Source organism: Actinia tenebrosa, unplaced genomic scaffold (assembly GCF_029948245.1).
Source record: "Actinia tenebrosa isolate PJP-AT-01 unplaced genomic scaffold, QUT_ActTen_1.0 PGA_scaffold10__47_contigs__length_13832649, whole genome shotgun sequence".
NCBI classification, from domain to species: domain Eukaryota; kingdom Metazoa; phylum Cnidaria; class Anthozoa; order Actiniaria; family Actiniidae; genus Actinia; species Actinia tenebrosa.
The window spans coordinates 11,047,716-11,075,710 of record NW_028292570.1 but is presented as its reverse complement, the minus strand read 5'-3'; the positions used below and the strand labels follow the sequence as shown (position 1 = coordinate 11,075,710).

The following is a 27,995-nucleotide window of genomic DNA, read 5'->3' as shown; positions in this document are numbered from 1 at the left end:
TAAATCCAATCCAACTTTGTCAGCAAAATTTCTTATTGGTATATTTGGTAACGCACTAGACTATCACGCCATGGGTCCCAGGTTCGAGACATGGCAAGTCCAAGGTAAAAAGAAAAGAAAAAGGTAACTACGTAAGTAGATATTAGATAGAAGTATAAAAAGTAAGTAATGGAGAGGATAGAGTTACAAAATAGCTAGAAGAATTTTTCATCCACTTTCCACCTTTTTGCTTCATTTTTCTAACTCTCTCCCCCTCAAAATATTTTTTCCTGCATGATAAATTACTAACTTATTAGAAAAGTTATCCCAAAAACTCGTGCTTCGTGTTTCAATAGGGTTTTCAAACCGGCACTGGAAAACAATAAAAGCACTCAGCCTACGGCATCGTTCTTTCAAATGTTTTCTCGTGTTTGGAAACCCTAATGAAACACTCTCACTCGTTTTTGAAATATTACTAGAAAAATTGCTACCTAGCTAGACGGGTGCGGACGCTTGGGGGTTGGATATTTCATCGGAAACTCGCAAAACTAAATCCACCTCGGGACATGGTTTAAGTTTAACTTCAACTCCAAAATGATGTTTTTCTTATCCATTATTTCGACATTCATAACATCTGGACGATGACTGGGTCTCAAATCTTGTACTGGGCGCAATGCCTGTCTGCTACACTGTGTTAAAGACCCAGACATTTGTGGGACCTATTCATTAGTTCTCGCGCATGCGTTCATCACATCGGGACTTTTTCTAACGATTTGTGATGTAATAAGTTATCGACATTTCCGAGTTGACGCCTATGGCGTCGGGACTTCAAAAAATCTCCCTTGTCTTTCGGCGACATCTAATAGCTACCAATCTCAGGTCATGCTATTGCTTATAACAATTGTTTGGTATTTCAAGGTTAGTTGGGTTTTGGTATGCGTTTGGTATACTTGCGATATTCAGAATGCTTCAGTTAATGTCCTTGGAATGCTCACGTTTCTAAATTTGTGCGTTCCTCAATTACCCCTGACAAATGTGAACATTTCAGTTGGTTGCTAAAATGGCTAACACTAGGTCCCTAATCTAGAAACACGTCTTGAAAAATTTTAATAGTCTAGTCATACGATTTATTAAAAAAAAACCCTCATGAATAATCGATTAATGAGCTTTTGAACTAATTGGAACAACCATACACGTCACGTGCATGAACCTTTAAACCCCCTAAAGTCCACTTCATTGTGATTCATTATACTTCTGGAAACTATAAAGTCTCATCATTATTAGTATTCTTCATGTGATATAATATATAATGATGACGACTTTATCAGAGATAGTTTAGATGAAGACGATTTAAGGTCAGTTTCTAAGATCATCGATGACAACAATATATTGCCGACTAGTGTGCCCCTGTCTTGAGTCGGGCATGTTGTTTTTAACTTGTGGCAGCCTTTTGTGCACTCACTGCACATGGCAGTGACGTACAAACCTCACTGCGCGTGACATTGCTGTATAAAAGTCCATGTTTGCGAAGTATATGGTCGCTCTAATTCAACCAAAGGTATGGGAATTATACGTTTTTGAAGCACTTCAATAAATAAACTCGCATATTGTGTTTTGTCGGGTCTAAAACACTCCTGCTCGTTTATTTAACAGTAATTGATGAACGGTATGAACTAATTGCAATAACCCCAGTGAAGAGAATTATCAATGTAATCATACTGATATGAGCACCATGGAGTACCCCAAAATGAGCCTTCGTTTGTACATGCGTAGTAATCAACTCCTTTAAAATTATAAGGTATAAAGCACGCCTTGCCATTTTTGTCTTTTATCGCGCCATCTAAAAACGGGAAAAGACATGTTAGGTGAACTGACGATAAAGTATTAATGTAGGGTTGGAATATTTTTTTTTTTTTTTTTAATAAGGGCATAGGTAAGAAAAAATATCCGTTCGTAGGCAAAGAAGGTTTACAAAAATCATTTCATGTGGCGACCACCTACGAGTCGACATTAACAAAGGAGCGCATGATAAATACTATGAGGGGAATAGGCGACTTGCACTAAGAGGTCACGTGATCAAATCGGCCATTGTGGCTGGCATTCTACAGGATTTTATCTATGCGAGAATTTTAAAAAAGATGGCGGATTTTTTTTTTTTTTTTTTTTTTTTTTTTGAGATAAAAGGTAAGAAAGCGCACTGAATAACGATAAAAATCCCCTTTTCGTAGGTCTTCACATTGAAGCGCAAGAAATACCATATTTTTTCTCGTCTAGGCGACTATATACCTACTAAGAATATATTATTTGCAAGTAGAAAAGGGGATTCAATCCAATCGGTCACGTGAGTTATCAAAATCACGATTTTTTTTTCGCGGTGTTCACAGTTCATCGATTTCGGTAGTAACTCAAATTTTACAGTATTTTGCAATAAAAGTATACACTTTGAAGCTGAATAAGCTTAGCTTTCGAAAACGTATTTAAATTTGCAACATACACAAAACAGATACTGGCTTCATAATAATCATAATAATAAACATTACCATCATCATCATCATCATCATCACCATCATCATCATCATCATCATCACCACCACCACCACCATCATCATCATCATCATCATCATCATCATCATCATCATCATCATTTGCAGAAACTGTAACTTGGATTTTCTCAGCAAAACCTGACTAAATCTTCAAAATTTCAATGCAAAATGAAATTATGCGGTACGTAATCAAAACAACAAATTCTACGATATTGGTTCGAATATAGATAAAACGGGAATTATGAATAAATAATATATAAAATAAATACCATAGATTGGTCCGAAATATATTATATAGAGAATTCAGTTAAATTTTGAAAATCAGTTATACAAACTCTCTTTGAATTACATGTATTTAAAACCAAAATAGCTCAAAATATCTTTGAATATAGTTGGTTGTGAACGAGCAAACTTCGGGCGTTTGCTTCAAAGAAACGTATATTTAGAAAGCTGTTGACCAAAATTGAAACCAAAGTACTTTCTCAGGAAGAAATAGGCTTTCCAAAGATGTTTTTGGAGCCAAGTTTGACCGGATTTCTCGGTCCAAGTGGCTAAATTGGAGGTTTTCATTCAAATTCGAGATTTTCAGAGGTGTAAAAGAATCATCGAAATGGTTTGTACCTGATCAAAAGACGAATAACAGAGTTAAACAACACTTGATTTACAAGGTAAGAGGTAGACATTTTTAATTCACTCGTTGATTCCATCTTACAATGAATTATATAGAGTAGGTTCTTCATTTAACGGTAGTTGTCCAGATTGTCGAATCATCAATTTAGTGAACTAATTGAAAAAATAGATAGCATGATCCATAAAGCGTCTCTAAATCCCATCATGCATAGACATTTTGAAAATCACCCGTAGTAGAATTGATAATATTTATTACAATTTCAGATTGACTTAATGACTTTAGTTCTTTAAGATCGTTATCAGAAGCTGGAAGCAGCTTGCGTCAGGAATCTAGATGGAGCTCACATACCTATCCTCTGTAATACATTCGAGATCGTGCCGCTGTAAGTTGTGCTAGAACTGCGTACTGCAACCATTACTCCTCAAGTCCTCAATCAGTTTTGCCTCATAGATATATAATATTAGATGAAGCGCAATAAAGCAGCAAATCCGGATGTTTGAGATTCCAAAGAGACATTATCTTTAGAATGTAAAGATATTTGAGATAAATTTGATTATTTGTTTGTGTTTCAAAACAGACAAATCTAAATTGATTTTCGTAAACGGTTATTTAGCTTTCATAAAATGTATACTTTTATATTATTAACATTGAAAAGACGGTGCAAAATTTAGCTTCGTCAAAATAGCCTTCACCACTTACCATAGTTTGGCGTCCTTAGCATCATTTGTATTGTTTTCATATTCTCGAAGGTGTTTTTCCACGACTTCCAAACTACGCCTTGCTGGTTAACAACGTTACCAAGATAAGCGCCATTAGGACTTGCACCATTCTCAATACAACTCTTGTACCAAAAACCTCCTTTGTGTTCTGTGGCACAATTCCCTGCACTGTCGTCGTTATCGCTATCAGATGTGCTGAAGAGTGCATTATTATGGGCAGACATTGCATTACCGTCGTCTCCTTTATAAAGCCCCTTAAGAGTCAGTAGGTATTTGCTGTTCTCGTTACCTACAGTGACCACACTGTACTCGGCATGTACCATATTGCCTGCCCAATCGTAGACTCGAATTCGCAACGTTAAAAAGGTGCTTTTCGTCAAACGGTGAAGATAATCGTTCCCCAACCAAAATTCGCCATTCAGGTCCCCAAAACCAGTTTTATAATCAGCCCAACCGCGTTCAAAGCTGATGGAGCCATCTAATCGCTTTTGGAAGACTGTCCACCCTCCTCCATCAGTAGTCATGTCGCATGAGACGTTGAAGGACTTTTGCGATCCGGGTTGGATGGTGTATACACCGTTAGGTAATGAAGGGTTTGCTTTGTGGAATACCGAACAGTCACGAAATGCTTAAAAAGAAAGCAAATTGTGTGAATATAAGAAGTCAATTGGCTATAAAAGAGACTAAGTATAAAATATTATTGTGAGCATTACTGCTTAATTTTGTTTCATACATATATTAAAGAAAAACTATTAAGATCCAACCCACTAAAGTAATAATATCTTTTATGGTAATATCTTGCTATGTTTTGCTACGTTTCGCTACTGCCTAACCTAAGTAAAGTCATGGAACGTTGTGTCTACAACAGAATCTACGACAACGTGATACATCTGATTACCACTACAAAGCATGGGTTTCTAACATCTCGCTAGTGTGTCACACAGCTGCTTTCTGTCCTTCATTCTATTGGACAATGCCTTGACAAGAATATCAAAGTTGATGTCCTTGACCACGAGATTCTCCTTGCAAAACTAAGACCCCATGACATAGCGGGACTGCTCTTGAATTGGTTTGAAGGCTATCTGAGTTGCCCTTTTCAGAGGGTCGTATTCGATGGTGCAATATCTTCATGGGATCCAGTCACTTCCGGTGTACCTCAAGGCAGCATCGGGGGTCCTTTGAATCCCCATACATTTCCTTATAACAGGACACCACAGAAACCAAGCTTGGGCTACCTGTGGTTTACCTCAGCCGGCATTTTTGAGCTTCGAAACCAGGCCATATTTGAGTTAAAAGTGTTGGTATTCCTGTGTTATTAGAGTGAATTTCGCGCCAATATTTATATTTTCAAAAATAATAACTCTCAAAAAATGTCTGATAGTCTCTCTTTTTATATGAAACAGTCATATAACTGGAAATTGAAGTTCAACTCTGAAACACATAAAAAAGTTGTTTTGCATATTTAAATGATCCACAAATATCAGAGATATTTGAAGTGGCTTTCACAGTGTTTATACCATACAAAGCTATACAGATATGAACGTCCGCTGAACGAATAAATCATAATAATAATAAAATGTATAATAACGTTAATAAAGAGATTATGAATATAAAATAACAAGTATATGTATAATATATGTATTATTTAATATATGCATTATTATCAGCAGTAAACACGTTTGAATGCTAATTAGGTAAGCTAGATAGGGCGTAATTTCGTAACCTACCAGCATGACAGGATTAATAATATATACAATCACTTAAAACCAATTATTAATGTTCTTAAGATGCAGTTTAAATACTTGGAATGTTTGAAATGTCCTTAAGATGTGATTAATTTGAATGTTCTTGCAATGTTCACTGTGCAGCTTAATACCGCTTTCTGCATTCTGAGTAATACATCTTTGTATCTTGCTCCAAAGATATTCTTCATCTCAGGCTCCATCTCTTTAGACCATCCTCCAAGAGCGTCCAAAATGAGGTTCACTTGCAAGATCGTGTATCCTGGGTGTTGTTTTGTGAGCTCAAGTCTAAGTGCTCCATACTTCTTCGTCTTCTCTTTGTCTTTCTTTTCTCGGTTGTTAACCCACGGACAGCTCATTTCCACCATGAGTACTTTCTTGTTATTGTGGTCGATGAAACGCGCGTCCACACGGTTAGATCGTACATACATGTGGTCAGCAGTTGATTTGTAGAGTGGTTTGGGTTTGACATCAGAAAACCATGGGGTGTACTATCAGCCAGTTTGAGATCTCTTAGCATCTCAAAGAAAAACACTTTCAAAGCAGCGTTGTGTCTATCCAGGTACTTGGACTGTGCAAGAGACGGACATCCAGCCAGTACATGTGCCAGACATTCGGAACCCTCGCCGCACATTCTGCATGTGACATTATTCTTGTCTGTTGTTCCCGTCTTGTAGGCGGAGTAGACTCTCATTGGGGTTAGCTGTTCGTACAATTCCATAATGCCTGCAACACAATGGGTAGGAGCGCTTACCCACTTGTTAAGCCATGCAAAGCAGCCTTCATGACTTAATTGATCATCCTGCCATCTTGCTTTCAGTAGACTTCCTTGCCAATGTTGATCTTCAACCTTCCCCACGAGTTTTTCATTTACAGCTTTCTTAAGGTGTTTCTTAATGTGCATTCCCTTGATCTGTATCTCCGGTTCTTCTAATGGGCTATGGCTTATTATTATTATTATTATTATTATTATTATTATTATTATTATTAGCCTATATTCTTTTTGTAAACAGCGCAGATGAACATTTTATGCTAATTAGCGCTTTGTAAGTATAATTGTTATTATTATTATCAAAAATGACGAAAGGCTGGATAAAATTTAGGAAAGGCTGTTTTACAAATGGGATACCAGAGACAGACTAATCGATTAAAATAAGATGATTTAAATGTATTAGACTTGCAGAAAGGGACTTCGAGAACAAGGCTGGGTTTTTGATTCACGCGAGTTCGCCGTTACAAATTTAACAAAATTATGAACATTTAAGATGATCAGTTCCATATAAATTCCTTATAAAAAAATACTGTCCTTCATTTCCCGGTCGTAGCAAAGAGGAAGTCTAAGTCGAGTGCCAGTAATTAATCTTTCTTTGTATGGCACCTCGCCAACCTTGGTCCTGAGAAACCATCTTGCGGCTCTTCTTTGGATTCTTTCTGTTTTGAGTTTAAGTTGTCTTGGAGACCACACTTTGGTTGCAAAATTCAGTTGTGATTTCAGACGTGCCAAGTAAAGTGTTCTTCTGGTTCTAGTGTATGTTAGTTGTGGATACGTTCTCTTTAGTAAACCAAGCAGCTTGTTGGCTTTAGCTGTAATGGTGTGAATATGAGTGTCTCAGGAGAGGTTGCTTGAGACGAGGACTCCTAGATCTTTTTCCTCTTGAGTTCAAAGAAGTTCTTCTGTCCCAAGATAGAAGCATAAGATGTTGGACTTTTCTTGTGTGTAACCGTCAAGGTCTTACATTTGAAACACGTTGAAACACGTTATATTAATTAAACGAAATGGTGCTTTCTTGTTCGAGATATTTGAAATTTTACGTATATTTTGGCGATTAAAATGCTGTAATATTGATGGCTGTTTGACCGAACAGAAAGAAGAAGGAATTGCTTTTCAAGAGGGTAAATGAAACCATTGATATCTAAATAATCGATCCTGAACACCAGGTTTTGACTTTGTCCTTTGTGCAGAGCAATTTTATATTTTTATTACGGAGAATCATAAAGGCAATGACAAGGAATGTATGGAATTCATTCACAAGAAACCTTTTATAATCTATAACCTGTTTGACCGAAGGAAAACATAGACTTTTGGACTTTTTTTTTCTCCAAGTTGTTAGTGAAGAAACACTAAGTATTTGTAAAACACTAGACAAATAAAACTATAAGTACATTAAATTTTATCCAGTTTTGAAATAATCCTTCCATACAAATCTCTCTTTTGGACGGCCATTTTTAAAGGGACAGAAGCAGTATGAATAATTAGATTGTCCGCCATTTTGTCCCTGATTTCTGGTATTGGTACAATTTTCGTTTAGGTTCATTTATCAGGAAATTGCAGCTATTTTGAGCATCCTTTAAGAGTTTTAGGTCCTGTGTTACTTTAGTTCTCCTCCATTTCTTTTCTGCTTTACGTCTCATTATTTTTGCAAGTTTGATCTCACAGGAATACCAAGGCACAGGATGACGGATGGCCATAGTCATTTCTTTCAAAGGGGCATGAACATCCAGAATAGCAGAGAGACTAGAATTATATGAAGTAGCAAGTTTGTTTACGTCCGGCGCAATTCATAGAAGTTTTGATTGTAATTTCGATGTGATTTTCGAACGTGATTTGTTACGCTCCATTTGCTTTTGATAACGGCGTAATTCATAACATTTTTGATGGAGAATTCGACGTGTTTTTCGAGCGTGGTTCAATATGACTCATTGGCTTTTCATAACGGCGTAATTCATAGAGGACTCGATGAGGATTTTGACGTGATTTCCGAGCGTGGTTTATTACGATCCATTGACTTTTGAAACGGTGCAATGCATAATATGCATAATGCATCTTCAAAGCGCAAATAATGATCCACAATAGAATAAATAGTGAGATATGGGGAAAATGCGAGACCTCGGTTGAGGGAGCAGATGGCTACGTAATTTGTCAAACTGTAAGGGAGGGAGGGTGGTTCCCTGTCTGTTCATTTAAAATAAGTCAATGATGTTACCATTCTGATATAGTACACCTTCTCGTGCGACCGTTGACTTCACCATTTATGCAACTGTGCATGTGTCAGTCTGCCTACTTCCATACTATTTGTTTCGCATGGTTACGCATGGAATAGAGGATTTAACAGTGATTTTGACGTGAGATCACGAATGGTCACGAACGGATGATATATACGACTCAACATATGAATCATGAGGACCCCAGGCAGGGGATCATTGGATTAACTACAACAGGGTGACCATAATAATTTAACATAGAGGAACACAAAAGCCTTTTACACCCCCCCCCCCCCCCCCCCCATGAGCTAATAAATGAAAGCAACCTTAGTAAAATCGGAACTGTTAATGAAAAATAATGTCATGTTCGTAGCATTTGGTACCATAACTAGATCGAAGTAATTGATGTGTTTTTTTACCAGCTATATTGCGAATTTTTAATCATTACCTTTTTCGCACTGTGAGCCCGTAAAGCCAAAGACACAGTTACAGCTAAAAGTACTGGATGACGTTACCGAACACGTTGCTCCGTTCTTACATGGCATACTGGTACAAGGTGTAACAACTGGAAAAATAAGAGAATTGGATTTTTGGGATGTTACCAAAGCAAATAGATAAATGTTAGACGTTCTTTTTCAGGCGGGATTCATTAAAAAAATTGATATTTCTAAATAAAAATATAATTAAAAAAACCTTACTGTAAACCTACTTGGTGAGTTTGAATGAATGTCCATTGAATTTCAACAAAGTATTGCAATATAAAAAACATGCATTCTTGTATTTACCATTGATATTTGTGTTTGTTTTGAAACTGTAACGAGGTTAGCCCTCAGTAATTGGACGGTGCATTAAAGAAATACAGCGGTTTTTTACGGATACCGAAACATAGATTATCAAAGGGCTTATAATGAGAGAAAAGTCGATCGTTTTTCTGACGTGAATTACCTTCATCACACCGGGATCCCGTGAAGCCAGGTTTACAATTACAGCTAAAGTTACTTGGTGATGTCACAACACAAGTTGCACCGTTAAAGCACGGCATACTCGTGCATGGTGTAATTACTAGTAGAAAATAAAAACAAAATATTAGTATATAAGCAAATATTCGTACCTCCCAACAGACTATGGTCAGTAACACATATTTCTCAAATTTGGAAGAATTCAGAAATTATTATTTTTTAGATATTAAAAAAGAGAGAAAGAGAGAGAGAGAAGCAGCTACTGACATGCGATCCATGGAAAACAAATTGGCATTATATCATCATTGAGTCAGTTTCTTTTGCCTCACTGGCAGTCCTTACTTTTAATATTGACCCAACTTAATTAAACAAATGAATGTCCAGGTTGACTTCTAGTTATAAACCTTCCGAGGAGGCTTTGCCTTTCCTTGTCACGAGCAAATTGTCTTTATCAGTTTGGATATGTTTCGATCCATCTCTACTAAAAAAATCAGTGTTGTCTCTGAATGAAGTCTGTACATGTATACAAGAGACCATGAAGGACAGAGAGGGACTCTCGCGCTGTTCTTGGGATATCAGAATTCCCGAAAAGTTAATTTTAGATCGTGCGTACTCCTTAGGAATACTCTTCCACTTGCGTTGCAGGGTCGTTTGAAGCAATTTGCCGGTCAATGTTAAAGTGAAAACTCGAAGCTTGTAACTGAAAACTTAGTGTAAGGCTTCCAATATAAAATCCTTTTCCTTTACCGTTTTCATTAAGCTTGTAGGAAAGGCGCTTGTCGTTTTCATTCATGTCGAATTCAAACTCTTGAAAGTCGCTAAAAACTTTCATTCCTTACTTCTCAGACAATGAAAAACTTTTTGATTGCGCTAGGTCTGTGGTCCAACTATTAAAAAATAGAGAAAGTTCTCCTTCGATTTAGTACACAATTTTTTTATCTTGTTTTTCGAAAAGTTTGGTGAGTTAAGAAAGCTTTAAAAAAATCTACCATTGGTTAACTTGCAACTATGGGAGAATTGAAAAGTTAATATTCTTATAATTATAGAATCCTTTTATAAAAAAAGGCTATAAAGTTGCACTTGTTTACTCACGGCCAAAGAATTATTATTTACAGCGGTTTTACGCTGTTACATCATGCATGCAATACATTCATGTTAACGTCGCTTTGACTATACATTTCTTTTTCTTGTTTTATAGTACACTCAACAAAATTACTCGACTCTGATTGGTCGAGAGGAGTACAATTATAGCGTTAGTTGTACTCCGTAGAAGTACCGAATTAAGTCGCTATGGCAACACGGCCAAAACAATGTCAAAACAATTATTTTCTATCATTTTGTACTTAAAAAACATATAAATAAAATTTTAAAGCCGTAAGAAATAATCTTTTTTATGCATTTCAGTTGCGCGATGGACTGAAAATTGGCCGCCAAATAGACAAAGATGAACGGCGTCGCTTCGCATTTCTTACTGAAATTTTGTTGAGTGAACTATAAACAAAAAATCGCATGATCTTCTCGTACAATTTGGAATTAATAGACACTCTTAATGTTTGAAAATTGTACTCGAGATCGTGCGATTTCCTATACAAATTATCTGAAGTTCGTTTGATGTTTTAAGCGCGTTATGGAGAAAAGAATGATAGAAATAGACCTTTCATGTTTTAAATCTTTGATACTTTTTCGAATGATGGAAACTCCTTTGGAAGCTCACACTGTCTATTAACTGAAGAGTTAGAACCAGTTGCTACCAATGAAGAAGTTTATCATTTATCAAGGGAAATTCACGGTAGCAAAGAGTCATTTATTTTATTTGTCTAATGTCCTCAAACTATAGAAAGCATAGCGTTAGGAAGGTAATCGTATGGTAATTTTGTACCAACCATACATCATAGCCATTTGAACATTGCAATAAATACACCCCTGTTTAATAGTCACTAAAATGTTAACGCACTGAGCAAAACTTTCCTATAACTGCTTTATATAATTCTTATCCATGCTGCTGTACTTTGTATATTTGATCGAGTCGTAAACCTTTCAAACACCTCACTTGCTTCAAATACCAGTAAATTAGGCTACGAATCCCCATAAAAACTGAAAATCGAATATTTAGGTAATGAACTTCCTCGTAGAAGCTGTTAAAACCAAGACTACTAAAAAAACAAGAAACGAAAGAAAAATAAAACGTTTTCTTCCTTTGACGTCACTAGCCTATTCTCCCCTGTCGCTCGAGCACTCGACGAAGTAGAAGGAAGTGTCAGAATCAAAATAACAATATTTCTAAATGTTTTATGTTTCGATGTAAAAACGTATTTTCCCCTTTTATTTATAATATAGAGCATTCTTAAACATAATAGTGTTAGTGGCTCTATGCTTTACCTTGATCACACAGGGACCCCATGAAGCCAGGTGTACATGTACAGCTGAAGTTACTTGATGATGTCACTGTGCAAGCTGCTCCGTTGAGACACGGCTCGCTGGTACATGGAGTGACCACTAGAAATATAAAAATATATTCAAAATATCAGAAACCAGCCTGCTGCTCATGCTCATAGTTCATTGTGCTGTAATACTTTTTTATCAGTTTTTCAAAGGGAATGAGCACCACCTCAGCTCCCTAAGTAATGAAAGCAACCAACCTGCATTTTTTTGGTGAGCGTATGTAATTTCTACATGTATTACGATTCACTCAACGCCTCAGGCCAAAAGATACTTCTTGTAAAAATGTCCACTGATAATACAAATTTTCCTTGACTTTAAAAACCTTTTTCTCCCTTAATTTTAATCCTTATTCCAGACTTCTGGATTTTTACCTTACATTCCTTAAATCACATTTTACACTTGATTTAAATAAACCATGACATTGTAGGTTCTTCTTGTTATATTATTTTTAAAATAAGTGTAACTTAACTTATATGTAAATCAAACCTGCTTACCCAGTTTAATCTTCATTTGTGCTTTTTTCAGCGATCTATACTCAAGACTTAAAGAGTACCACGTCACACCTTTTGTATCGACATTATCTCCTAAATACCTCCCATTAAGGTTGGACGCAGAGCAGTTCCTAAACCACCATCCGGCAACATTTGTATTGGCACAACTGCTGGCAGCGAGATCATTATCCATGTCACGTGTACTGAATTTCATCCCATTAGACACAACATTCTGATTGGCTCCATCCGACAAAGAATCTCCAGCGGTACCTTGGTAACCACTCACATTCAAACGGTAAGACTCGCTCTCTTTGGCTACAAGAAATGACGAGTAATTAGCAAAATATTTGCTTCCGTCCCAGGCTTCTAGCTCAACTCGCAAAGTATTTTGACCGAGTGATGTAAGACGATGGATTTTCTCGTTTCCCAACCAGTACTCTCCATTCGGATTACCAAAACCGGTTTTGTAATCTTGCCAGCCGAGGAAAAAGTCTGTGGAGCCATCGGTTCTTCTCTGGATGACCGTCCACCCGTCGTTATTGCTCGTCATATCACAATAGACTCGGAATGGGCTTTGACTGTCTGGTTTAATGGTGTAAACTCCATCACTGGTGTATCCTGCAGAGTACAGCGCTAGGCAGTCCCTCTTTACTGCACTCGTCATCAAGAAAGAAATACAGAATTAATGCTAAACATTCATATAAAATTCCGAGGGTAAGGCAAAATGAAAAGGGGTTAGCACTTTGATTATATACCTATGTCACAAAGTGAGCCTGTAACACCAAGAGAGCACGTGCACTGGAAGGTAGTAGGCGTAGTTACTGTACATGTACCTCGATTCTTACAAGGACTGCTTGAGCATGGACTGCCAACTGTATATAAGAACCAAGCAAACAAGGTTATTAGTAATGTGGGTGCTAGAGATTATTATATTATTACAGGAACCCCGGAGCTAAGGGACCCAATAACTTTGCCGCCATTTATAATTTGTACTTTATTTTCTTTTCGAAATACTAAAATGTCCGTCTCGGTTTATCTCGGTGATTTACTTCCATGATCGTTGAAGTGTGACCCGCGAAGTGCCATAGTTAGTCTTCTGCCGACTAACACATTCTAATGACCGTCAATCAACAAAACCGAAATTTTAAAAAACCATCCTAAGGAGATTTTAGACTGAATTAGAGATTTTAACCCTCTAATCCTGTAAAATCTTTTTAGGATTAAAATTCAGTCTAAAATCTCTCTCAAGATTTTTTATTTCATTCTTTGATTGACAGTCGTCAAAATACTATAGTCAGCAAACGAGACATTGAACTTTGCGGGTCGCACTTCAACGATAAGGGTAGTAATCGTACAATATATTTTAATATATTTTAATATATTTAGAAATAAACAAATGTCAATTGGGAACGTCAGTTGAACAAGCAAAGATACTGTAGCAGTTCAAAACTGAGTTCAACAGGGTGATTCATCGACGGTTCGCCCTGGCTCTTAGTTGACTAAGTCAACATTAGAGAAGCATACTGCACTGCACTGTACTCCACTTTACTGTATTTTAAAAACTAACCACGCCCTATTTCTATTGTTTGATGTCGAGTTTAAATTTCGATGGAAAACCTGTTCCAGGTTTTGAATTCAGCATTGATACTAACAGGGGAGAGCGGGGCTGAATTCAAAACCCAGGACAGGTTTCCCATTGAAATTAAAAATAGGGCTTAGTTGTGTTTTTTTTTTTAAAACCAGTTAAAACGCACGTGCTCGGATTTGCATTGAATTGAATGTCAATGCAAACCATCGCCCTAGCATTTTAACCTTTATGTAAAAAGCCAGTTTTCTTAATCTTTTCTTTTTTTTCTATATTTTATCAATAAAGTAATGAATGATCGTGATAAGGAGATACTGGTAAGGATCTTGCCCTAGCGAAATGTATGACAACCCTGTTACTATGTTTTATCATATAATTATCCATAAAATACCTATATTTCTCCTTTTCGAAAAACTGATATTTTCACATGTGAAAATAACATGTTATTTTCACATGTGAAAATATCGTTCCCATGTGTATTTAAGCTATTTGTTCTATTAATAAAAACTTTTAATAATAATGAAAAGCTTATTAAGTTGATTTTATGGATAAATATATAATAAACAGAATATTACATGGGCGCTTGGAGATACGAAATATTTATCTTCTCGTGTTGAAAATCTCTCACTCGTTCGCTGCGCTCACTTGTGAGAGATCTTTTCAACACTCGAAGATAAATTTCGTATTTCCGCGCGCTCATGTAATATCCTCTTTATATCTGACATGTTTTTATGCATAAATTAATAGCCTTTTAGAAGGTGTCAATCTCAAAACTTTTAGGAGGGATAGAGGAGGGGGGTTACGGCATATCTCAGAAACAAATACTTTTCCCCCCACCAGAACGTAAACAATAGGCAATTAGATTATTTCAACGGCCTGTGCACTTACCAAAATCACTTGGTCTTATTTTCATCTCTACTTTCTTGAGTCCTCTTCGCTCATTTGTGAGAGTCTTCCAAACCATTCCCTGGACGTCCACAGCATTACCTGTATATTTACCATTCAGGTTAGACGAGTAGCAGTTCTTGTACCACCATGCCCCGTGTGAATCCACTGCACAATTGCCAGCGGTGTTTTCGTCGTTGTCTCTGTCATGGGTAGTGAACGGCATACTGGTGTGAATTTCGAGAGCATTGCCTTCCAAAAGAGCATCTCCTGCAGTTCCCCCAAACCCACTTACATCCAAGCGATAAGAATCGCTCTCGCCTGCTACTTTGAATGAAGAATATACAGCATGCCCCTTGCTTCCATTCCAGTCTTCCAATTCAACTCGCAGTGTGAAACTGTTGGTTTTAACCAATCGATGGATCTTTTCAAGGCCCAGCCAAAACTCACCAGTCAGATCACCAAAACCGTTTTTGTAGTCTTGCCAACCGCGATAGAAATCTAGTGAGCCGTCGAAGCGTTTTTGGAAGACATTCCACACTCCGCCGTCAGTGGTCATATCACAGTAGACTGGGAATGAGCCTTGCCCATCAGGATCAATCAAATACACACCACTTACTCTTGCGCCCAAAGAATACACACTCAAACAGCTTTTATCTGTTAAAAACAACAAGGTTATGAATGTGACTTGTACGTTCATTCCCGACGGTTTTTCTATAGACGTTTTCTACCCTTAGTTTTCATCGGCAAATGTAATGCTTATGAAACCAAATTTTCACCCTGTATTTTATTATGAAATATTAAAAACCATTAGTCTCTGTTTATCATGCTGCTATTGTTTTAGCTATAGAAAATATTTCTTTTTCGTCTTCGTAAATTTTCCCTGAGCGCCGAAAAGAAACAGGACGATGTTGCGTTACTGTGAGGAGTCGTCGCTACATGTTCATTATAATACTGGATAAACGCATGGCTTAAATCTAAAACGAACAACTCTTGATATAAATGTTTGAATATTTATTCCTAAATATAAGTTTCAACATTTTAAACTAAGAGTAATGCATGAAAAAGGATGGAAGAATTAATTTTGCAATCCAATTACAATTGACATATAGAGTTTTAGTATACCTGTTGAAGCTGTCTCTTTTGATGTCTAAGTACTTGAACGATTAACTTACAATTACAATTGTGCACGCCTGGCTTTAGCTTGGCGAAACGTATCTTGTGGGCGATTTAACCATGCTTTTGTCTTTACAAATTTGTTTCGACATCCAAATCCTGTCTAAACTAAGTTAATGTTTCTTGCATTTTTTTAAACCATTTATCGTTAAAATTCAATAAAATGTTTTGATCTTGTAGTATAATAGCCTCCTTTGCAGCCGCTGTGAGGCGCTTCCGGTTCCCGTCATTCCCCCATTAGCGTCTGCTCAAACTTGAACAGCATTCCTTTCTTCATTGTTTTCTATTAGCCAATCAAATTGCTAGGTGATATGCAATTTTTTTATTTTCCCGTGCAAAATGGCATAAGAAAGTTTGCAGTTTATATTTGCACATGTATCACGTAAATGTGAAAATACGACCAAAAAAGTTTCGAATTTTAACGATATATGTTTTATATGTAAGAAAGAGGAATCTAAGAAAAGCCGTACAAGAATATTTGGTAGAAGTCAGTTGGATATCCCATGTATATTAGAAAGACTTGGTGGATTGAAAGACCTTCAAGACTACGCCGAATACAGTACCAAGGTCAAGGTCATACCCACAAGATTTTGTGGGGCTCTCTCTGATTGGTCAATTTTGAAGAAAGGAATGTTGTTCAAGTTTGAGCAGACGCTAGTGGGGGAAGGACGGGAACCGGAAGCGCCTCACAGCGGCTGCAAAGGAGGCTAGTAGTATAACTGGTTGCATGTTAATATTATTTGATATTTCTTAAAAATGTTTAAACATCAACACTTTAAATCGCATCTAAATCTTTTGTATTGTTGCATTATTGTGTTGTTTTTAAATTGTAGCTACAATATGTAAATTATTAGCTATATATAGCTAAAAATTCAATGAAATGTTTATATGTTGTTGTTTCATTTAAAAGGTCCGTAGTACTATAGTACGGTGGCCCACAAGTGCACACCGAATTCCAAACTCCACACCGAATTCGAAACACTCGCACCCAATTCCAAACACTGTCATCGAATTCCAACCGCTCACACCGCATGTTTCAAATACTCACACCGAATTCCAAACACTCACACCGAATTCCAAACACTCACACCGAATTCCAAACACTCACACCGAATTCCAAACACTTACACCGAATTCCAAACACTCACACCGAATTCCAAACACTCACACCGAATTCCAAACACTCACACCGAATTCCAAACAATCAGGATGCTTTGCGGCCAACCTGATTATTGGAATCAGAAATCAGGAATTGTACAAGAGGAATCTTAGATTCCTGTTTCAGAAATCAGAAAACTTACTTTTCGGCACTGCCTAGGTATATTGCATAGGCGAAAATACAAATTTGAAGGAGAGAATGCAGGATTTTGTTGTTAAACTTCCGCAAAGACAAACTTTGAACCGTGATCCCCTGGGTAGTATATTACTGTAAAATTGTGCCAAACTGATAAATTCAAACTTAGCTAAAAAGATCTCAGTTGTTCTGTAAGTGATTACGAAAAAAATGTCTAAGACGAAATTAGAAAGATTCTCGATACTGGAGGATTCTTACGGGACGTGGAAAGATATTTAAAAGAGAGTTATCCTAACAAAAAGTATAACTTTTTCATTTGGTTGGTAATCACGTGACATATATTCCAATATATGTCTGGGGAGAATCACGGTTTAATGTTTGTCTTAGCGGAAGTTCAACAACAGGGACAACTATTGGACTAGGGGTGGGGTGGGGTGGGGTGATAGAGCGCAGATAATGATACCGGAAGTAAGAGCATTTTCGAGTGGTTATCCCTCCCCTACACGTGGTGTTTTGTCGTATGTCAGCGAGATTTTGATTTCTGATTCGTGATTCAGAAAACAGAAATGCGATTTCTGATTCGGGAAACGGAAATCCAAAATCCTGCATTCTCTCCTTCAAACTTGTATTTTCGCCCATGCAATATACCTAGGCAGTGCCGAAAAGTAAGTTTTCTGATTTCTGAAACAGGAATCTAAGATAACTCTTGTACAATTCCTGATTTCTGATTCCAATAATCAGGTTGGCCGCAAAGTATCCTGATTGTTTGGAATTCGGTGTGAGTGTTTGGAATTCGGTGTGAGTGTTTGGAATTCGGTGTGAGTGTTTGGAATTCGGTGTGAGTGTTTGGAATTCGGTGTGAGTGTTTGGAATTGGGTGCGAGCGTTTGGAATTCGGTGTGGAGTTTGGAATTCGATGTGCACTTGTGGGCCACCGTACTATAGTGCTGCCATTCCTGCTGCCATACAACCTGTGAAAAACCTGATGAAAAACCGTGTCCGCTCAGAGCGGCGCCAGGATAATGGTGAAGTTAATTGTGCTACATCGCAATACTCCATTTTCAAGTCCGTCAGTAACACCACAGGAAGCCCAAACTGATGAATGGATAAACTTCGGAACCAATCATTAAACTTCGGAGCCAATCAGGGATAAGCGACTCACGTTCTTCATTATCGATAAACTACGGAACCAATCATAGCTTGAATAACAAAATCTCAGTATTTCCGAATTGTAACCGATGTAGGGATGACGCATTTTTAAAAGCAGGATTGTCATCTTGGACTGTCTTCGTTCTTCGCTGCTCAAGACTTCAAGTAAGTAAAGTGCTTTCGTAAAATCTATCAATATCATTTATCACAGGTTTCATGTAGTATTACAATACAATAAGATAAAAGGTTTTGTAAGTGTTATTCCAATTTTAGGCCGATGTTTTTGCCGAAAACAAAGCTGCCTGACTTCAAACAGGGCTTCACTGTTTTAGTGCTTACATCGCTGATAAGTTTAAATGCATAAATATTTAGCATACGTCAATATCATAAACTTATTGTTATTTGTATTGCTGTTCAGTTGAGTTTTCTTAGTAAAGTTCTTTCAACATTTTCTGTTTTGTGTATTTGTATCCTTTGATATTTAACATAAGTCACTTCAGTTTGGAATTTTTCAAATTTAAGTGACATTGCTTAAACTTGTCATATTTATTTCAAAACTGTTATAAATTCAACGTTTACATTGCCCATCGGTGGGAACGCACGATTCTATTATCACGACACACATTGCATACCTGCACTTTTTATTTCCTCATTCCTGTCAAAAACTAATAGTTGTTCTGACTTTTATCTCATAAAACAAATGCGAAGCTTGCTTGAAACAAAACCAAGATCTACCTATATAACCTAGCATTTGAACTCAATGCTGTTTCATATTTTAATATTATCCAGATATGTGAATCTGACCGACACAAAATCGAATTAAACTGTATTCACATCATACCAATTTTCTATTACAGCGAACTTAGTGGGAAAAGTTAATTACACATACAACTTCCATAATCATCACTTCTTTTCTAATTTTCATCGATTATGGACCTCTTTCAAAGTCTACATCTTACAATAACTCACAAATTTCTCGCTCGCTGTTTAGTTGATTTTTCTTATCAATAAAGAAGACAGACAGATGTAGCTGTGGTCATCAAACAGACTCTTTCCGTTAGTTAAAAGGAGAAGTTTTTATAGTTTTTCTGGTTTTTGCTAATATTCTAAAAAACAATATCAGATCAGATTTTTGTCTCTATATCCTTTTATTACCATTGTTTGCCTTATCACATTGTCAAACTAATATGGGGATCCACCTGGCTATGTCTCGACCAATATATATCTCTCTAAAGTCTTTCTTTATGTATAATCAGGGCAGTAATATTATAAATATCGTTTTATTTACTTTCTTTCCCTGGTCATATCTAATATGTAAAACCTCTGATTTTTAAGGGGTACTTGAATGAAAACTTGAATGATTCAATTACTATTATGAAAGCCAGATTGACACAAATATTTGCTTCGGAACCACTTGAAGTTGAGAAACTTTGGTTTAAAAACTAAAAGAACAATAGGGTTGAGTAAATGACTTCATTTACTCTCAACTTCGATGCTGATTCTGAAGAAAATATGTGCCTTGGCTACTGTTGGAGACATATGAATAAGTTTAACCAACTTCCAAGTCGTTTCCAAAATCAGGGTGTTTTCATCTAAGTGCCCCTTTAAACAATCCGTTTCTAAATTGGCAGTAGACACATGCGGTTTACGACCGCCTATTTTTTGATTGGTTACCCCCCAAAGACGCAAGGCATTGTGGGGATGTGAAAGTAGAGAATAAATGAATTACTAAACTGCCTCATCAATACTAAGGTTAAATTATTTGGGGACGACACAGCACTTTACTGCTCAAAATCAGCATTGCAGCCACAGCTAAGGCTTTTAAATGAGGATCTTGGCACAGACTTGAATCATGGCTTGCGGACCATAAACTTAACCTGAATATCAGTAAATCGAAATCTTATGCTAATTGGAGGATCGAAGAGACTCAAATCCTTTGCTCAAGTAACTGTAAACATTCGCCTCATTTTTTACTTATAAAGGGTTAAATGCACTCTTAGACTGAAATTTTCAGTCGTTTTTGCCTAATTTCGCCTCAACCGTTCTCTCGAACTCGGCTACTTTTCGCAGTCACTGTCTGTATGTATTAGATTTTTGACTGCTTTGGATTAGAATCTTTGCTGAGATGCTGGGCTGAATATCTTGCTGAGCCTCTGGACTAGAATCTCTCCTTCGCTCCCTCTCACCCTGGGAGTTTTTCTATAGCAGATTTCTCGAAACTCTTTCAACATGCTGGCTTTTTCAAATACGTCGATAAAGTGGCTTTGCTGCCATGATGTACTAGTAAAATGCGCGTTTACAGGTCATCAAAGAAAAGCACAATCTTGATGTCGCTGGAATGATGTGTGGATCACCTATTTATATGATGTAAAGGATTGTGGGATATCTATTGTTATGTTAATTTCGTGTGCTTTTTGTTGTTGCTGCTGTTGTTATTGTTGTTGTTGTTGTTGTTGTTGTTGTTATTGTTGTTGTTGTTGTTGTTGTTGTTGTTATTGTTGTTGTTGCTGTTGTTGTTGTTGTTGGTTTTTTTTTTGTTGTTGTTTGTTTGTTTTTTTGTTTTGTTTTTTTTGGCACTGAGAATATTATTTCTCATATTTTGTCTGATGTCGTTGAACGCTACGGAATTGGCGCGCAATGAATCACAATTGTTATTATTATTATTTATTCATTTTCATTATTATTTTTATTTTTATCTTTTTATTTTTTTACTTTTTAAATTTTTTTTAATTTTTTTTTTGGCGCTCAAGCACAACTTTCGAAGACAAAAAAATATTCTATAACTGAATTTAACTGAAAAACCATTATAATTAGAAACTCATGAATCTTATTTTTCATAGTAAAATATAGGTTGACAATTGGGTTTCATGAGGAGTTTTAACCTAAAATGTTACGCGTTTTTACGTATACGTAATTACAATGTATTGAGTTAAAAAAAAATTAAATAAATAAGAGCGAGAAGCGATAACGCCAAGATCAAAAATTAGGGATTGAATCATAAATTTATTTCCGTGACCTCAACTCCTCTCTTTCCTTTATACCAATAATTTTCAGAAATAGAATTAATTTTTTTCAATGCCAATTAATTGAAAAGCATGCGCATATGAACTATTGTTTTGCTGGCTTCATGACCTCAAAACATACAATATTTTTCCTCCTCCTGGCAAATGAATAGTAAAAATCTACTTTAAATGTCTATTAAAAGTATATTTCTTGCAAGAAAAATGCATTTTTTAAGAATGAAGTTGAAAAAGTCTTGAAAAGTTTCGACAAGAAGTCGTTGTTTTGAGGCTATGAAGCCGGCAACACAAGACTAAACACTTCGTAGGTCGTCACCTCGTATCGCAAAAAATACCATATTTTTTCTCTTCTTGGCTAGTTAATAGCAAATATCTACTATATAGTATGAACTACTATACTACTATATACTATATATACCAAGAATGTATTTCTTTCAAGAAAAAGGGATTTTTATCGTTATTTAGTGCGCTAATTTACCTTTTATCACAAAAAATTACCCAAATCCGCCATCTTTTCTTACATTCTCGCATAGCTAAAATCCTGTAGAATGCCAGCCACATTGGCGGATTTTATCACGTGACCTCTTAGTGTAAGTCGTCTATTGATTAGACGTTTCATACTACCACAATCCCCTTAGAAAGATTTTTTGTTATGCTAACTTTTACTATTGTCTTAGTATTCCCACAGGAGTTTTAATATTTGAATATGCAAATATTTTTGAAATGGATTGTTGTAGTTTACGTATGATACGTCATTAGAGAATCTATTCAAGTTAGTTATATAATATATAGAAAATGGGATTACTTTTAATCTTAAAAGATAGTAATAAGATAAAAATGATAAATAATAAAGTTAATAAATAATTTTAAAAAATAATAGCAAAAAATGATAAAACTATTACCATAGCAGGGGCAGTAGCAAAAGCAATGACAATGATACTATTAAGAACAACAGTGTATGCACTCACGTATTTCACAATTTTTGCCTGTCGTTAGGTTAGTACAAACACAATTATAGTCATCATTGTCGTAGTCAGGGTAGCAGGTACCGTTGTACAGGCAGGGCGATGAGCCCATGCACTTGTTCTGTAGAAGATAAAAAGATAAAATCAAATTGCAATGTAGTTCAATTCAAAGTGCCTATGACATTAATGTTCTACGTTTCTATTTTTAATTTAGTTTAACGGTTTTGCGCGGCATACGATAAAAAAAGCTATGGTTAGAACCTGATACAGAAAATAGCTTCCCTTACAGAGCAGGTTACCTATTACGAAGAAGGCACATATACAGAAATGATATCCCATAACCTTATGATGTGCTTTTGATATACTTGTATATATGTACGAAAGGGTCAAAGTTTTTGCATATGGCTGTATGTAATATATTTGGTATGAGTGGTATGTTTTATACGCTGTATACGATATATATACACGAGGCGTAGCCGTAGGTAACATGACACTATAAATGATAAAAGAACAATAATAATAATAATAGAATAAGAAAGAATAATAATAATAATAACACTATACGTGATAACAATAATAATATACGTGGCTACATCCACGTGCGGATATGAATCGCATCTATCTTCCAAGATCTATGGGTGGAAGAGGACTTAAAACCGTAGAGGACACTGTAAGAGAGGAAGAACTTTCCCTGAAAGAAAGAATATGTCAGCAAACATGAAGTTCTATGGAGCATTGTAAGGGACACCGTGAAAGAATCAGAAGAGACCAAGAAAGAATATCAACAGCGCAGGCCGAACGAAAGTCTTGAAAGATACAAAGGCAAGACTTTACACGGAATCTACATCAAGACGTGCAAGGACAAGATGGATAAGGAGAGCCCTTGGCTATGGCTAAAGAAAGGAGACATTTAAATGGAGACGGAAGGACTACTCGCTGCTGCACAGGACCAAGCACTACCTACCAACTACTTGAGAAGTAAGTACAACAGTAGTGATTCATCGTGCGGTCGATCGCCTTGTAGCTGCGGGCTGCAAAGTACTGGCAGGGAATGAGTACAAGGACAGACATGACAAAGTGGCAACAACAATACATTGGCACCTATGTAGAAAACACCAAATACAGTGCACTGCAGATAATTGGTGGGATCACGATCGAGCCAGAGAAAGTAGTGGAAAACGAAAAGATCAAGATCCTATGGGATTTTAAAGTTTACACGGATAAGAAGATTGAAGCAAGAAGACCGGACATCATAGTCGTAGATAAGAGCAAGAAGAAGGCGAAATTGATTGACATCTCAGTGCCTATGGACCATAGAATTGATCAAAAGGAAATCGACAACGCCTGGGTAAAAAAGACCATGACAACGACAGCATGTTTGACGTTACTATGGGGTGTTGTGATGGAGCAGAAGTATGCGGGCTAGTTGGTCTTTTCATTCTAAACAATCTTTGCAGCAAGTACGGAAAAGACAACATAGGTCTATACAGGGACGACGGACTTGCTATATTCAAGAACACCACAAGCTCACAGGGAGAAAGACTAGAAGGCAGACATATCGAGATACTTCAAAGAACACGGCCCAAATATTACTATACAGACCTATACAGATCTGAAAATGGTAAACTATCTTGACGTCACATTCAACCTGGAGAATGGATCATACTGCCCCTACAGAAAACCAAACAAAGAGCCTCTCTACATCAACAAAAAATCCAACCACCTACCTAACATATTCAGACAGCTACCCGCAGCCATCAACCACAGGATATCTGACATCTCATTCAACAAAGAAGCATGAAAACCCTAATATGAAAAGGCACTAAAATCCAGCGGATTTACCGAAAACCTCTCATACGCTCCAAGCCAAAATACTTCTACGCCAAGAAGAAAAAGCAGAAAAAGAAACAACCTGGTTTAACCCTCCATACAGCAAAAACGTCCAAACCAACATCGGAAAAACCTTTTAAAATCTTATCCAGAAACACTTCCCCCAATTAGGACACAAGTTCCACTGCCTCGTCAACAAGAACAACGTAAAAGTCAGTTACACTGAGCTGCAAGGGTAACAGCAACCATAATCAACCAACGTAACAAGACAATAATCAACAACAACCCGACTCCCCTTTAGGACAGATGCAACTGCAGAAATAAAGAACAATGCCCACTCGACAACAACTGCCTTTCAACCAGCCTTGTATACAAAGCACGCGTAACGACAAATGAAGACAATACAGTAAAAAACTACATCGGACTGACAGAAGGCACATTCAAACAACGAAACTATCATTTAGGAACAGAAAATACGCAAACAGCACTGAACTCTCAAAATATATCTGGAAACGAAAAGACGTCAAGAGAAAATACGTACATAATCAACTGGTCAATAATAGCCTCAGCAAGTCTATACAATAACATCTCCAAAAGGTGTAATTTCTGCCTAACAGAAAGTCTTCAACAAAAGATCGGAATTAATTTCTAAATGCCGCCATGAGAACAAGTACCACTTAATGAGCACCTAAAACAAATCCAGAAAGCCGCAGAACAATAGTTCATTTAATTTTAACTATACAATTACACTAAATATAGATATTTCCACCCATGTATACATAGGCCACTTACGTAAGATATATTCTTCATTAAAGTCTGTCTGATGATCGCGTAAGCGTGAAAACTCGGAGTAGCAGCTAAAGTGATGTCTCGTATTTGATCTATCTACGATCTATTACGCTCTGCACTTTATTGCATCGAACACTCTACTCATAGTAAAGACTCAAGCATCCAGATTTATATTTACAATATATACAAATATCTACTAATATATTTATTAGTATAAAATACCATGTCTTGTCTTGTCCATTTAAAAACTCTGCGTATACTTCAGTTTTCGATCTCAAACGTTTTTTAAAATTAGCACTTTAGCTTTGATAACAACCACCAAAGCACTTTCTGGCGACAACGATTCCTCGTAGGTTATTGCTGACAAACTATAAATAATTCACGGTAGTCAGATTTTATTGTGTTTGTTGTGTATTCACTTTCCTTCTCGACATGAAACCTACAAGATATCTTTAGACAATAGAATCAAACAGCTGCGATTTGTCAGAATTTTTTTTTTTTTTTTTTTTTGGTTGAGCTTGGAAAATTGTAAGGCGAAGTGATTATCATACATTTAAAAAATTACTCTATTCTGATTGGCTTACCGCAGTGTTGTTAAAACGTAATGCAGCGCAAAAAAAGTGTAATTCAGTGCAGAAAAGCGTAAAACAGCGCAAAACACAAACGGTATGCTCGCTTTTGACTGGATAATAAGCAACAGAAAAATATTTTAGCCGATAAGATGACAGATTTTTTATGACGAAAAATTTGAGGAAAATTTGAAGCAAATCGAGGGTAAAAAAATGGCAGCCATTTCATCTTAGTTAAAAGAAAGCAAAGATTTTACGGAATTTACTATCAACAGCTAAAAAAAATCAGGCCAAAAAAGAAAACACAAGTAAAAGTACATCGTTATGGCTGAATATATGGAAGAAATAGTGAGAAGAAAACAAGCTATGACATGAATTGAGGGAAATGAGCCAGCCGATCTAAAGACAATACTCGAGCTATTCTTTGCCGAAAAGAAAAAACTAAACAGAAACGAAAATGACTATGACTATGAGCAAGACCATCAAACACGATATCAGTGCTTACACAATATTATGGTCTACAAGATTCCAAAACTGGGCCGCAAAGTTTTCTGAACACGTTCAACAACTTTCAGGTATAACTTTTTTCAATATACAACCCAATTAGCTGCCAAGTCAGCCAATCCAAATGTCTTCAATCATAGTGATTCAGATTTTCTTAACAGCAAAAAACGTTTTACGATAAACATATAGCCAAATTTTGGTTTAAAATAAACAAATAAAAAACTCTTTCAATTCATGTATTTGAAACCATAATCACTTTGAATTTCATAAAATACTTAAGTTTATTTGTTGATTATTTCACCTATTTTTTAGTCTCTTTCTTTTGTACCTTTTTCATGAATATTCTTATAATATTGTTATTCTTAATAACACGACTTCTCGTCAATTTGGGATTATTTGCACTCGTGTGTTTTTCAAAAAAGAGCTGAAATTGCAAGAGACCTCGTTCAATTTCAACTCTTTACCACGAGGTAAATATCACCATAATCACTGAGCCTGAGGGAAATCATCGTTCTAGTGTAATTTTAGACTTAAACAGAGAGAACTGAGGATATTCATTCACAACCATTCACATCTCAAGAAACTCTAATCAAATCTAAAATTATACTAATATGTAATATTAAGAACATTTTTTCATTCAATTCATATTATTATTATTATCATAGCATTATTATTATTATCATTATTATTATCATTATTATTATTATCATTATTATTATTATTATTATTATTATGATTATTATTATTATTATTATTATTGGAAATTCGTAATCAGAATTACAGTGCGACTACATCCACCAAGAAGAAAGGACACGCAGACTAATATTTATACAAATCAGCAAATTACAATTGAGTATCAATTTAAAAAAACTATAAAATTTTTCACATTTTCAACCTTAACTTTAAAAGTTTTTTCTACTTTATGCGTATCTAGATTACTGAGGATTAAAAAATAAACAGTTTTCATAAGAAAACCGGACAAGATACATGTAAGCACGTAGACGACAAAAATCGAAAGCCGTACTTAGCATGAATTCTTTATTCAATCTATGCAACTCTTTAGGATCTATTCTAAAGAAATTATCAGGGTATCTATAGATCGATTAAATACGGTTTGAAAAGTAACTTTATCTTATTCCCTAACTTTTTTTCTTTTTCTATTTCAGAAAAAATAGGTTCAGCATTTTCAAAAGTTACAACACTTACCACGGGGTAGAAATAGTGGAAGTCTGTGTCGGTAACGTAGGAAGATCCTGAGTTGTACTTATCTGTTCTTAGTAACTGACAGCCGTGTTTGCCATTCATACGATTCCCAAAGTTAAAAGACACACATTCAAGGTGTTTAGAACATCTAAAGGCACACGAGCCAAGTTTGTTGACTATGTGAGTCTCGATGAGGTGAGTTGTGATTCGACGAAAAGCATCTGCTTTAAATGCCTCGTGCACAACTCCATCAGGAGTAACTTTTTTACCTTCTGTAGAAAAATTGTCGTAAAGAAAAATTCCAAAAAAGACAAAAATGTTAAGATCCATGGTAACTAAGACGTTAAGCTAAGGCTGATGAGCCATTGCACATCTAACCAAAGCTAAAACTAGTGTTTTTCAACACAAATCGATCTTTCGAAAGCTATATCTTTGCGGTAGTGGGGGTCTAAGTTTTTTAAATTTTTAATGGAGAAATTGTGAAGTTTTATTCTAATTTGCTAGAATGACTCATTGGAGTTCGCGACACACTGTTCTCA

The 27,995-nt window shown here is 36.1% G+C and overlaps 1 protein-coding gene across 1 annotated transcript; it reads right to left on the bottom strand.

Moving 5' to 3' along the window:
- Window position 1: 1 nt before the first annotated feature.
- On the bottom strand, window positions 2-27,885 carry LOC116299106 (uncharacterized). Its single transcript, XM_031707740.2, has 10 exons — window positions 27,460-27,885; window positions 22,565-22,682; window positions 14,962-15,615; window positions 13,244-13,360; window positions 12,492-13,139; window positions 11,935-12,051; window positions 9,542-9,658; window positions 9,045-9,161; window positions 3,853-4,500; window positions 2-1,819 (listed from the first exon to the last, which is right to left on the bottom strand). The coding sequence occupies exons 1-10, from the start codon at window positions 27,784-27,786 to the stop codon at window positions 1,653-1,655; spliced, it is 3,030 nt and encodes a 1,009-aa protein (XP_031563600.2). The 5' UTR covers window positions 27,787-27,885; the 3' UTR covers window positions 2-1,652.
- Window positions 27,886-27,995: the final 110 nt, after the last annotated feature.